The 14047-nt window shown below is 44.9% G+C and overlaps 1 protein-coding gene across 6 annotated transcripts in view; it reads right to left on the bottom strand.

Moving 5' to 3' along the window:
* Positions 1 to 504: 504 nt before the first annotated feature.
* The window catches only part of Nr3c2 (nuclear receptor subfamily 3 group C member 2), a 335373-nt gene continuing 321830 nt past the window's right edge, over positions 505 to 14047 (bottom strand). For all 6 annotated transcript variants that reach the window (XM_026777281.1, XM_026777275.1, XM_026777280.1 and 3 more), the window contains one exon: positions 505 to 3139. In XM_026777281.1, the coding sequence (XP_026633082.1) occupies positions 2984 to 3139 (156 nt within the window). In that variant the 3' untranslated portion in view covers positions 505 to 2983. The remainder of the gene's footprint in view (positions 3140 to 14047) is intronic.

Here is a 14047-nt window from a genome sequence, read left to right as displayed (position 1 = left end):
TCTGAAAGCCAATCAACACTCACCCATTAAATGACACATTGCTTTAATTTACCTATGAAGAAATGTTTCCTATTTTAAAATGAACTGGTAATTGGATTTTTGTTTTCTGTGTTCATGAGTGTCCAGCGGGGAGTTCCACAAAGGGTGGATAACCATCAGGGTTTGCAGGTACCCGAGGGAGAAAGCAAGACCACATGGAGGAAGAACTCTGGCTACAGCTGGCATTGTGGATGAAGAGGGGCAGGCCATGCTTATGTGTCCACATGGCTATGTGAGGTGCGGGTACAGAAGAGGGTAGTAAGCTACAAATTAGCCACAGAACCACAATGACTCTGCCCGAAGAGACAGCTGATCATGTGACAGCGAACCAGGCTCTTTCTAGACTCAAAAAACCCCAGTGGCTCCATTGTTGGCTGCGAGCCGAAGTACAGGACCAGAAGGTAGATAGGCATGAAGTCAGACGGATCTCTAGGAATGCAAATGAACAGTTTGTAGGACCACAGGTGACTAAAGGAAAGGATTTATTGTAATCTGCTTACAGTCCTTTGCAAAGACAGACATGTTTTTGCATAAAGATATAAATTGCTTCATTTTAAACTAATTTAGTGTTTTAATTATATGAAGAAGTTTTGGTGAATTATGAATTGTACCAAACCAAGATTTTTAAGAGCAATATGGTACAAAAGTAAGAGCAGACAGACAGCTTGGCCTGGGACAGGCATTCAACAGTGAATTTAGAGAATATGGCTTCGCTCTTTAGTTAAGCAGAGTTACCTGGAGACACACAAGGAGCCAGTAACTTCATTAATACAAACAGCTACAACAGACGCCCTCCACTCAGTCCTGGCTAGGATGGAATCCAGTCACAGAGTTAACGCAGCTCCTCCTCAGACACCTCATCTGCATACCATGTACCCTTCGCCTTGGAGGTGTGGCTGTGATCCTGCCGTGCTGTAAGTTGGCTGCCTCTAAAGATCTGCCTATAAACTAAATTCTTGAAATTGCAAATTATGTATGAAAGCCTCCTCCCTCCGAGTTCAGTGGTCTAGGTTTCCCCTCGCAGAAGGCAGGCATTCTTTGAAAGACAAGGTAATGTTGTCTGCATGGTGAACCCTGTGGGAAAAGGCTGCCCCACTGGAGCCTTGTCCCAGCCTTCTGCTTGAGCTACGACTTTTAGGTTTTGGGAATTTGTGTGATTTCATGAGTACAGATGAAAGTTATCACCACATTTGAAAGATTAATTTGGCCTCTATTCAAAGATTATTTAGTGCAATCATATTGTAGTTCCCCAGAGATACACATGTTTGTGATTTGGGCCAGGAGAGAAGACATAAATTGCAGCAGTATTGGACAGATTAATGAATTAAAGGTTTAGTGCCACTGTCTTGCTTATATGATCTGTAGTGTTTTTGTGGGTTTTTTTTTCCTCCAAAACTGTTTATGTATAAAATTTTCATTTTTAAAACCTACCTTTAAAAAATCTAAAAACCTTCTAGTGATCTGCGGGTCTCCACGCCATTCTGATTGACTCCTGCCCAGAAGGACTGCCCCAGTACCGCCTGCCATGATTGCTGTTCCCTTGACCAGCTCCAGGAGTGAAGAACCCTGTCCAAGGCCAGAGGTGCTTTCTGATCTTTGACAGTTGTGGAGAGTGTATGGAGTTTCTTCCCCCAGAGAAGAAAGCTGGGTTTTCTGAAATGGGAGAGCTGTACTTGCTGCGCTGAGTTTCTAGTCTCCCCTTCTGAGAGTGGGTTCTGCTTCTTATGGAAAAGGGAAAGACAGCGCTCCCAGGACCTCAGTCCAGGGGGCCCTGTCAAGTGACACCTGCCGAGCTGCAGACACAGCTGCAGCAGCATCCCCGATGGAAGCAGGAAGAAGCAGAAGCCAGAACAGGGCGCTGGCGGCTCACGCAACCCCACGCGGGAGACCAAGAACAAAACAAGATAGTACAGAAAAAGTAGAAAGGCTTAGAGACAACCAAAGAGGTTTAAGTGTGGTTATTTACAACAGAGACTGTAAAATGGTAAATTAGATATGAAGCTAAAAAAGGCACAGCTTTCCTTAAATACACTGTAAACGGTTCGGTACGCATGCAGAGCATCTCACGGTACAAAAAAAAGTTTAACCTTGTTTAGACAAAGATAGTACTTAAATAGTCTCCAGCAAAATAGAATTCTCTCAAAAATACTTTCCCATTCATCCTATTAACCATTAAAGATTTTTTTTTGTATGTGTCTCATTTACAAAAGTTCCTTGCACCTTACTTCAGGTCCTCCACGATTTATACAGACAGTAATGTACAGCCCAGCAGAAGACTGTGGAACATTATTTGTAAAGCCAACACAATAGATACTAGAAATCGAAACCAAGGCATTTAACATCTTACCCATTCTAATTAAATAATAAATGGACACTAACGAGTGTGTATGCCAGCGATGCAGAAAAACGTGCCCCGGAAGGCCGCAGTTCCACACCACGTGTTCTGTTATTACACATCAGGAATCTGTATGCATTTTTTTGTTTTTTTGTATTTTTAAATAACAAAAGAATATTAATGCCCCATATTGACTAGACATTTTATGTGCAAACCAAGGATAAGCTTACAAAGTTCTCTAGTCCTCAAACCCTTTGAAAACAAGCAGGAGATCCCAGAAACTACATGGCAAAGTTAAAACTTCCATCTGTTAAAATATCAAAATCAAGAGTTATTGACTAGATATGGCTTTTCATCCAGAGGAACGGGAACGTGTTTTCTAAGCGCTGGGAGTGGAGAGGGAGAGTCCTTTAGCCAGCTCAGGCCTTGCCAAATCCACATCTCATGGCTTTCCCGGCTGTAGACCCTTGATGTGACTTTAGCCTTGAGAGACTGCTGAGCAAGCGTGACTCAACCACCACACGTTACAACCGCGAGTCCTCGTCCTTCGTAGGTGTGGAACGATGCGGGGAGACTTAAGGCAAAGCTCTTCCTGGCTGACGGCTTCCGTCACTTCCTGTGAAAGTAAAGGGGTGTGGCGTTCCCAGACTCCACCTTTGGCAGCTGGTCGCTGATGATCTCCACCAGCATGGCGGGAAACTCCACCTTCAGGGCTTGGGACTCTCGGAAGGTATAAAAGCAGAATTCCAGCAGGTCACTCACCAGCTGTAAGACAGACACAGAGGCATGACATGCGGCCTCATTTTCAGATCTCCTCCTCCTCCTCCTCCTCCTCCTCCTCCTCCTCCTCCTCCTCCTCCTCCTCCTCCTCCTCCTCCTCCTCCTCCTCCTCCTCCTCCTCCTCCTAACATAGGCAGCAGTGCTCAGGAATTCTGCCAGGAAATCGTGGCATAGTAGTTTAGTCGAGTTATCTGGGGGACAAAGATTTGTGTTCCTGTCACTTGACAACCAGTGTCGTCATGCTAAACAAATTTAGTCAGCTGTCTAGCATGAAAAGAATATCCAAGGTGCACAGGACATGAGATAGTGGTGCCTGAGCCACAGAATGGCCCCTCAACCAATTCTCATTTGCCAGCTTGTGAATTGGTTAAATCTGGCATGTATATCTGTATGCTGGCCTAGGGCCCACACATGCCCATACCCCAGAGGAAAAGAAGCAAGAGAGGCTGCCCTGTTGGCAAGTAAAATGATATCTCCATGGCTGAGCTGGCCAGTGGAGCCTAGGCGGCCATCACTTCTGTAGGGCTCTGCCCTGAGCTGGAGAGAGGCTGGGGCTCCTCAGGTACACTCCAGTTATGCCTGATTTTGAGAAAATTAAAAGCCTCAAGTTAAGGGTTCTCTGTCTGTGTGCTGCCCCTACCCTGAGACTCAGGAACCTTCCCCACTCTTTCTCCAGACGACATCCCCAGTTAAGGGAAGAAACCCATGAACGGATTATGTCATTAGTGTCACTGAAGAACGCAGAATGACAAGTATTGAGACTTTCAACCTCCTAACTGATCGGAAGAAGTCAGGACTTGAAAGCAGATCCTTTTACACATCTCAGTTGAAAGGAAAATGAAGAATGTCATGAACACTTATGAGAGAGTCTGTTAACTTAGCAGATTTCACATTACTGGAGTTCCAGAATAAATACCAGATGGGAGAACACATATAAAACCTACACAAGCAGTTGCTCAAAGTTTCCTAAACTTGGGTAAACCCATGTATCTTCAAGAAATAAGTACAGTCAAACTAAGTTAAAAAAAAAAAAAAGTCCAGCATCAGGATGTGTGGAGCAGTGCTGTACTCAAAACGGCTGGGCAGTGACACCAGGCACTGGTCTTCCTCTCCACCAAGCAGCAACTGCACTGTGAGGTAAGTGGCCATGGGCAAGTAGGGTCAGGAATCTGGGACAACAACACAAGTAGAGAAGCAGATATCCTGAAGGAGCAGGGATCGTCCCCTCTCTGCAGTGCTGGGGGAAATGTCCCAGCAAACTCCATTAGTGTGATACTTGTCATCCCAGAATGTCACCATTCCAGTGCGTCTGGTGGCAACCCGGGTAACTAACCAGAAATCTCACTGACTTTGCTTTGAAAAATGAATTTAGTCATAGTAAGACAGGGTACTACAGCCAGCAGCCATCTTAAGACAGGCCTACTGTGCGAATAGACTGCTCTCAGGGTCACAAGCAGCTGTATATTCCATCCAAGGCCCTGAAACCTGGCTAAGGAAAGCAGCACAGGTCTTTCTGGGGGTTGTGACACAGGAATGGATTGCACTGTCCTCAAGAACCTTTGAGACTAGGGGTATGGCCACCCACTTGAGGACTTTATCTGGTGCTAGGAATGGAGGCAGATGCCAGCCCCTGCTCCCCACCATGCTTCCCCCTGTCCTTGGTTCGAGCCATTGTCCCTCAAGTGGAAGGAGCAGCTGTGTCAAGTACAAATCGCACTGAAATGGCAGAGCCACAAAGCAGACTGAAAAGAACCAAGCATTATCAATGCAGCGACCCATTCGTTAGGAAAAAAACAGGCTAATAGAAAGATGCAGCCTGGGTGGAGTGGGTTGGCAGTTAGCAGGTACTGACTACAGAAAGCAAGACACAGACTGAAGGCAAAGAGCTGGAGAAGGAGACTGCACGATACACTAAGGATCCAGAGCTGCCAGGACACCAGAAAGCTGTAATATGATATTCCATATAAACCAAAGGAACAGAATAGAAACCCAACTGTTTCCTTTTACACAAGTTTGTTGGTTTGTTTTTTAGTAAAGAACACATTGGGGAAAGTGCATCCTCTTTGATAAGTGCTGCTGGGAAGACTGGACACCCACAGGCAGAAAGTAGAAACTTGACACCATCACTTGCCATGTACAAAAGTCTAGTCAAGATGGATCACACACCTGAATGTAAGCTGGGCGGTGTTGGTACATGCCTTTATTTAATCCCAGCACTCAGGAGCAAAACACAGGTGGAGCTCTGTAAATTCAAGGCCGGCCTGGTCTACAGAGTGAGTTCCTGCATGGCCAGGACTATGCAGAGGAACCCTGACTTGGAAAAACAACACAAAACAAAAAGCCTAAATGTAATCCCTAACACCTTTAGGCAACTTAAAACATGGGGGAGAGAGCACAGGGCATGAGCTGCAGAGAGTGACTTCCTCACTAGGAGCCCAAATTGAGAAATAAATGCAAACACTGATGAGTAGAGATCAAATCAAACTAAAACACTCTGTACAGAGAGACAGTAAGCAGCATAAAGAGACAGCCTACAAAATGGAGAAAATATTTACTTATTGACCTGAAGGTCCAGAATATGTTAAAAAAAAAAAGTAGCCAACTTCAGAATTGATGGAACCACAACAACAAGAAAGACAAAGACAAAACAAAACCAACTTCAGCCACTAGGGATTTACAAGTCACTACAACAATAAGAAATCAGTTCCTGAAGCCTAGAATGGCTATTAAGAAAAGTGCTGGCAAAGAAGTAGAAAACGGACTCATGTAATGCTAAGCGGAGTTTAAACTGGTACACACATTATGGAGAAAGGCATCACCGTCCTTTAAGAAAGGAGTCTACTTCTAAAGTCAGCTAACTTATGGGAAGTAAAATCGTCAGATTAGAGAAAGCCCGTGTTTATCGTGACTTTATCTGTATCATAACAGATACAGAATCAGCCTGCGTGCCCATCGGCAGACGATGGAGAAAGAAGATGTGTGTACAGAGTGCACTGTTGCTCAGCCATAGGCAATGAAATCCTGTCTGTAGCAAGAGAAGTGGGACAGGATGATACTATGTCCGGTGAAATAAACCAGACACAAAAGGACAAACATTTTGTCACGGGGAAGTTTGAAAAGCTTGAACTGACAACAGAAAGCTGATTGTTAGATACTGGAAAGGGGATTGGTTAAAAGGGTGCTTGATCAGTGTCTGTATAGAAATAACATGAAAAGCACTGGACAAAGAATGAGAAAAGGGCTCATGAGGGAATCTCAGAAATGAACTGGTTGAAAGAGACCTTGCACATCACAAGAAAATGGGATGATGTATTTAGAGTCCTAAAAGAAAAAAATGGCAACTAAACTATTATACTCAGAAAAATTACTATTAGGAAATAAGGGCGAAAGACTTTTCAACACATAAAAGCTAAGTAATTCATCACCATGGAGTAGCAGAGTGACCCTACAAGGAAGGCCTGTGGGGCCAAAGATTGGGGAGTGCCATCTTGAAACAATGTAAAACGATGGAAGACTACACCATACAGCATACACAGCAGAAATACAAGGCAATAATAAGGTAGATTGATGTAGGAACCCATAAAGAGGAGCAGCGAAGGGGGAGTTAACAATTACAGTCAGGCGGTAATCCCAGCACTCAGGAGACAGGCAGGCGGCTCTCCATGAGTTCAAGGCCAGCCTGGTCTACAAGAGCAAATTCCAGGACAGCTAGGACTGTTACACAGAGAAACCCTGTCTCAGAAAAACCAATAAGCACACATCTGCAGTTATCAATGGTAATCTTGAATGTGACTCAAGTTCCCTAAAATCTATACATTGAGTGAATTTGTGTGTAGGGCACTAGAGACTCGAAGAAGAAGCTCACTTCACAGGAAAGTGAGTGCTCAGACTGGAAGTAAAGGAACTGGATGAGCCAGGACGCACAGAAAACAGAAGTCAGACAGATAGATACAGCCAAACAGAAAGACTTCAAGTTAAAATTAAAAAGATAGATACAGCCAAACAGAAAGACTTCAAGTTAAAATTAAAAAATGTTAAAGGAAGGATCTGAGAAGATGGCTCAGTGGGTAAGAACACTTACTGAGTAAGCATGAAGACACGAGTTCAAATCCCCACCTAAAAACCTGTGTGTGGCCACATGTACCGCTGTAACCCCAGAGTTGTGAGGGGAACCCCAGAGTTTTGAGGATGGTTATAAGGTAGACCTCCAGAGTTAGTCAGTCTGAAGGGGAAAGAGCTGAGGGTTATAGAGCAGAACACTTAATGTGCTCCTCTGGCTTCCACATGAGTGTACACACACGCACGCACGCACGCACACACACACAATATATATATATACACACACACACCACACTCACACACCACACACACTACATACACACACCACACACACAATATATATATACACACCACACACCAATACCACACACACACTACATACACATACCACACACACATACACACACTACACATATACACACACCACACACATTAAAATACCATACATACACCACACATATACACACACCACACACAGACACTCAGATACCACACACCCCACACATACAAACATACAGCCAAAGAGAGGTAAATAAGTCACTATATAATGATAAAACGATCAGCTCAGTATTAGGAAATAACATGTATACAAATACACATACCAAAACTAGAACACATAATTAAATAAAGCCAACATTATTCAATCAAAAACGTGGGATAAAACCTAACGATAATATCTGGGGAACCTTAAATCCCACTATCATCATAGGCTGTCCAGATTAAAAACCATCAAAAGACCTTGCAATTAAACTAGAGGCTGACTGCCAGGATGTCTGCAGAGCTCTCCTGCAGCAGCTGCCGAGCACATGTTCTCGCAGCACATGCATGGCACAGTTTCTAGGTCAGATCAATTTGAATATAATTGGCCCCCATAAGCTCATAGGGCACTATTAGGAGGATGGCCTTGTTGGAATAGGTTTGACCTTGGTAGAGGAAGTGTGTCACTGTAGAAGTGGGCTCTGAGGTCTCTTAAGCTTCACTCAGTGGTTGCCTTCTGATCAAGATGTAGCCAGTGCCATGTCTTCCTGCACACTGCCATGCTCTCCATCGTGATGATAATGGACGGAACCTCTGAACAGTAAGCAAGCCACCATAATTAAATGTTTTACTTTGTAAGAGTTGCCGTGGTCCAATCTTACCAAAAAGCAATCTACAGATTCAATACAATCCCCATCAAAATTCCAACACAATTATTCATAAACTTCAAAGGAACACTACTCACTCAATTTTATATCGAGAAACAAAACCAAAAACCCGAAACAGCTAAAACAATCCTGTAAAATAAAGGAATTTTGAGAGGTATCACCATCCCTGGCTTTAAGCTCTACTATAGAGCTATAGTGGTAAAAAATCAAAACGAACAAACAAAACAAAACAAAAACAAAAACAGCTTGGTATAAAACCAGACAGGTGGATCAATGGAATGAAATCAAAGACCCTGTGTAAATCCACACACCTTTGAACAGCTGATTTTTGACAAAGAAACCAAAATTATATAATGGCAAAAAGAAAGCCTCTTCAACAAATGGCGCTGGCATAACTGGACGGGGGCATGGAGAAGAATGAACATACATCCTTATCTATCACCATGCACAAAACTCAAGTCCAAGCGCATCAAACACTTCAACAAAAATCAAGCCACACTGAACCTCATAGAAGAGAAAGTAGAATGCATTCACACAGGAGACAACTTCCTGAATAGAACCCCAGCAGCACAGACATTGAGATCAACAATTAATAAATGGAATCTCATGAAACTGAAAAGCTTCTGTGAGGCAATGGACACTGTCAGTAAAACAATACAGCAGCCTACAGAACTGGAAAAGATCTTCACCAACCCCACGTCTGACAGAGGGCTGATCTCCAAAGTATATAAAGAATTTAAGAAACTAGATATCAAAATACAAAATAATCTCATTAAAATATACAGTACAAATCTAAACAGAGAATTCTCAACAGAAGCCTCTTAAATAACCAAGAGACACTTAAAGAATTGTTCAGTATCCTTAGCCATCAGGAAAATGCAAATCAGAACAACTCTGAGATAACCATTTTATACCTGTCAAAATCTCTATGATGAAAACCACAGCCTATGCTGAAAATGTGGAGTAAGGGGAACATTCCTCCATTGCTGGTGGGAGTACAAAGTTGTACAACCACTTTGGAAATCAGTATGGTGGTTTCTCAGAAAATTGGAAATCAATCTATCTCAAGACCCAGCTATACCAATCCTGGGCATATACCCAAGGATGCTCAATTATACCACAAGGACACTTGCTCAACTATGCTCATAACAGCTTTATTATTAATTGCCAGAACCTGGAAACAACCTAGATGCCCCTCAACCAAATAATGCATAAAGAAAATGTGGTACATTTACACAATGGAGTATTTATTACTCAGGGGTAAAAAGCAGTGATATCATGAAAATTTCCAGGCAAATTGATGGAATTAGAAATAACCATAACCATCACGAGTGAGATAATCCATTCCCTCATAAGTGAATGCCAGGTATAAAGTAAAGGACAATCAGGTTACAATCCACAACCCCAGAGAGGTTAGGTAATGGGGAGGGCCCAAAAACGGGCATATAGATTTCTCTGGTTCTCCTGAGTAAACTGCAGGTGGGGGAGGGAGGATAAGGGATAGGAATGGGAGGGATCAGGTTGAACGTGTTGGAGACAGGATGGAGAGGGGGAGAGTAATGAAAGAGATGTCTTGATGGGGGACCATTTCAGGGTTAGGGAGTAAACTGGTGCCAGGGAAACTCCCAGTAATCCACAAGGATGACCCCAGCTGAAGCAATAGTGGCCATCTACTGTAATCAGATTGGTGACTACCCTAACTGTCATTAGTAATACTTTATCCAGTAGCTAATGGAAAGAGATATGGAAAGAGATGCAGAGATCCACAGATGAGCACTGAGCTGAGCTCCAGGAGTCTTGATGAAGAATGGGAGGGAGGAGGTATTATTGTATGAGCCAGGTAGGTCATGACAGGGGAACCCACAGAGAGAGTTGACCTGAGCTCATAGGAGTTCATGGGCTCTGGGATGATTGCTAAGAAACCTACATGGGACCTACCTAGGCCCTCTGCATGTATGTGACAGTTCTGTAGCTTGGTCTGTTTGTGGGGCTCCTGGGACCAGGACTTGTCCCTTGGGCTTGCTTGAGCTGGCTTTTGGGAACCTATTCCCCATGCTAGGATGCTTTGCCCAGCCTTGATGCAGAGGGAGGAGCTTGGTCCTGCCTCAACTTGATGTGCCAGGCTTTGTTGATTCCTATGGTAGGCCTTCCCCTTTCTTAACAGAGAGAGAGGAAGAATGGATGGGGGTCTATAGGAGAAGCAGGGGAGGAAATAGAAGGAGAGGAGGGAGGGGAAACTGTGTTTGGGATGTAAAAATCAAAGTAAAAACTTAAAAAAAAGACATGCTGTGACAGGAATTGGTACCAGGAACTGGGGGATTGCTATGATAAGCCTGATCACATTTTTGTTTGAAGGAATATGGACTTTGAATTTGAAGTTGAGATTGTGATAGACGATAGGGACTTCTGAAGTTTGATTAAATGTATTTTGCATTGTGATGTTGCTACAAGCTTATGGGGGCCAGGCAGTGGAATATGTTCATTTGAATGTAACTGTTCCCCATAAATTCATAGGGAGTGACATTATTAGGAGGCTGGCCTGTTGGAGCAGCTGTGACCTTGGTGGAGGAAGTGTGTCACTGTGGAGGTGGCTCTGAGGTCTTTAAAGCTTCACTCAGTGTGAAACTCAGACCATTTCTGATCAAGACGTAGCCAGTGCCATGTTTGCCTGCACACTGCCATGCTCTCCACCGTGATGATAACGAACTGAACCTCTGAACAATAAGCAAGCCACCCCAAATAATGTTTATGTAAGAGTTTCTGTGATCATGGTGTCTAAGACAGCATCTAAGCTCTAGACAGTACAAGCCACTACTGGGATGACCATGCCTTATATCCATGCCTTTCCTATCCCCTAAGCTGCTGGGATGACCATGCCGTATAGCCATGTCTTTCCTATTCCCTAAGCAGGGGAGTGTGCTCTGCCCAGTGCAGGAGGACTCATGCTGAGAAAACACTGTCCTCTTCCCAATGTGTGTGCCTGTGTCTGCTCCACAGAGCAGAAACTCTTACACAGGAGATCGGGTACTGAGCCCTCTGAGGACAGAGTGGGAACTGGTGCTGTTTTAAGGAAGACTGGGCAGAGACCCCTCTCAGAGAGCTGGCAGGGGACCTGGACAAGGAGAGCTAATGTGTGTGGCCATCAGGGAAAACATTTATGGGGGTTCAATACTAGCAGAAAAGTTTAGCTGATTTCCAGCTTCAGACAAAGGCTGCCCAGTGGGGCCAACATAGCAAAGGTTCCCGTTTGCACATAGGTGGCATCGATGCTGATACATGCGTGAAGAGATAAGAAGCTGGGTCTGTCAGTTTCTGAGCATAAGGTTGCAGACAGTGGTGATGGGAGCTTGTTGATGGGAATGGACCTCTGTCCCTACCACACCACCTACATAAATGTGTCTTCAAGCACCACGCACGGCCTGGAGATGCCTAAGGATAACAGCAGCATGGAGATGCTACAAGCTCATCCGTTTGCCTCACAGGAACCCTGACGACAGGTGTCCCAGGCACTACTCACTAACTGTGCACACTGACCCCGGTGGCCTTTCCAACCACCTCTGTTACTGTCCCACGGACAGGAACTAGGACCTGTGTTTATACTTTAGCTACAGAGAAGGACAGGGTTTGGTGAGCACTGTGGGTCTGGCATCTCAGCCAGCATGTGGGGCAGGTGAAGCAGTCATAGGCTAAGCAAAGGATTCTTGCTGTGTGGAGAGGCAGGGGTATCCACATCAACCACTCTCACCCTTTCTGTCCCTGCTGTGCTGCTGAGGGGTCCAGAGGTGGGGTATCACTGAGGCTCAGAATCCACCTAAAGGTGCTGGCTAACACAGGCATGGCACACCCTAAACTGGACAAGGCTGTGCTTGGTGAGGCGGATATCATCTTGGGGAATGGAACCAGCTGCCCTTGTCTCGGGCAGGGAAAACCCGAGCCATTTGTTTGCAGTTTCAGCTTGTGTCCTAAGTGATGAGTGACCTTCTCCAAACCTGGTCTGCAACTCAAGGGTCAGTGGCCTTGAAAGCAGCACCCACAGATGCTAGTCCTTAGTAGGTGGTCAGGGTAACTGCAGTAGGTGGAGCTGCAATACCGGGCGCTATCCCTATTCGAAAAACCAGTCACCACAGTGAGGAACTAAGGAGGTTGAGCCCCTCCTCTCATAGATGGGGTAGGGGACACAGGAGATTCACAAGTTGAACAATTACAACAGGTGCTGACAGGCCACCATGCAACAAACTCCTCATATCTTAGTGACTCAAATGACCATCATCATTTGGTAGCACTGGTTTACACAATACCCGATACTAGCTTCCTCCCTCCCTCCCTTTCTTCCTTCTCCCCTGCCTCCCTTCTCTGCAGTTTCTATTCAGTATGTGTATACTGGACAGTACATGATATCATGTACACGCTCTGACAAGGGAGTCTGAGACCCCTGGTTTCTTAGTGTGGATGAGGGATGGCACAGGAGCCACAGTGAGGGGTAACAACACTGCTGTCTGTCACCAGCACACAGGCCTTCCCCGAGAATAAATGGCCCCATGCCCCCATCTGCTGCCTCTCTGTATTGGCTCCTATCAGCTTCTCCAGGGGAGACAGAGAGACGAGGACACAGTTACCATCAGCAGCAAGAGTCAAAGACCTGCACAGCGATCTCTCATACTACACAAACATCTTCTGAGACATGCTTCTAGCATGCTTCTAGAGGGCTTGACAGGCTATACGAATGGCACAGAAGTCTGTCAAGGTCACAGTGTGTCTCATGGCTCATGCTGGCTTTGATGAAGAGGCTGCTGGACTCTGTGCCTTTTTCCTACTCTACTGAGTCATTGCTGTGGCAGGCTGAGGCATTCCCTGTGTCCTTCCCTGCCATAAGCCGCAGCTTCCCAGAAGCCCGTGGTGGGAGCACTACGCAGTGCCTCAGTGGCGAGGAGCTGGAGAGAGTCGTCCTGGCTGAAGATGGCCTGTGTGTGACCGCTCTCATTGTCTTCTTCCCAAATGTCTGCTAACTAGAGAAAGCACAGCTGGCTGGGACTCAGCCTTTGCCTGAGCACTGGGAGGAAGCTAGAAGCATCACACTAAAGAGAAAAGTGCAGCCATGTGAGTCGAGGGGTGAGTTCAGTATTGGGGAAACCAGACTGAGTTAGCTTTAATGATGGGGGTTGGGACAAAAGACACAGAATCAACTTCAAAAATACCAACAGGTTCACTGGCCCAAATGACTAGTTACTATTTAGTCTAAGTGTTCCAGAAATAGACTTGTGAACACTGGAAAGTGCTCCACTGAGATTATGTAAGGCACTTGGCCTTCATTCAAAATCAAACAGGTTTATTCTTGGATCTGAAACCAAAGCCACAGGCAACAACTATGAAAAGCAAAATGCATTACATCAAAACTAAAAGCCAGGCATCAAAGACATCACCAAGAAAGTCACAAGGCACCCCCCACAGACTGAGATAAAATATTTTAAACTCGTGTATCTAATAACTGGCAAATGCCTAATATTAACAAAATTGCCCATAACTGATCAATAACCAAAGTGATTTTAAAAATGGGCCAAGAACCCAGAGTCACTCTCGGAAGTCAAAATGTCTTTAATACAGGAATGCAGCACTTCTGGTGAGTGTAGGGATGAAACCAAACACACTGAGAGTCACAGCAAGTAGGATGTCTGCCATCCCAAAGCAGGAG

This window comes from Microtus ochrogaster, unplaced genomic scaffold, assembly GCF_000317375.1.
Source record: "Microtus ochrogaster isolate Prairie Vole_2 unplaced genomic scaffold, MicOch1.0 UNK53, whole genome shotgun sequence".
NCBI classification, from domain to species: Eukaryota; Metazoa; Chordata; class Mammalia; order Rodentia; family Cricetidae; genus Microtus; species Microtus ochrogaster.
Note: the sequence above shows the minus strand (reverse complement) of the source record. Positions and strands in the feature narration are given on the sequence as shown.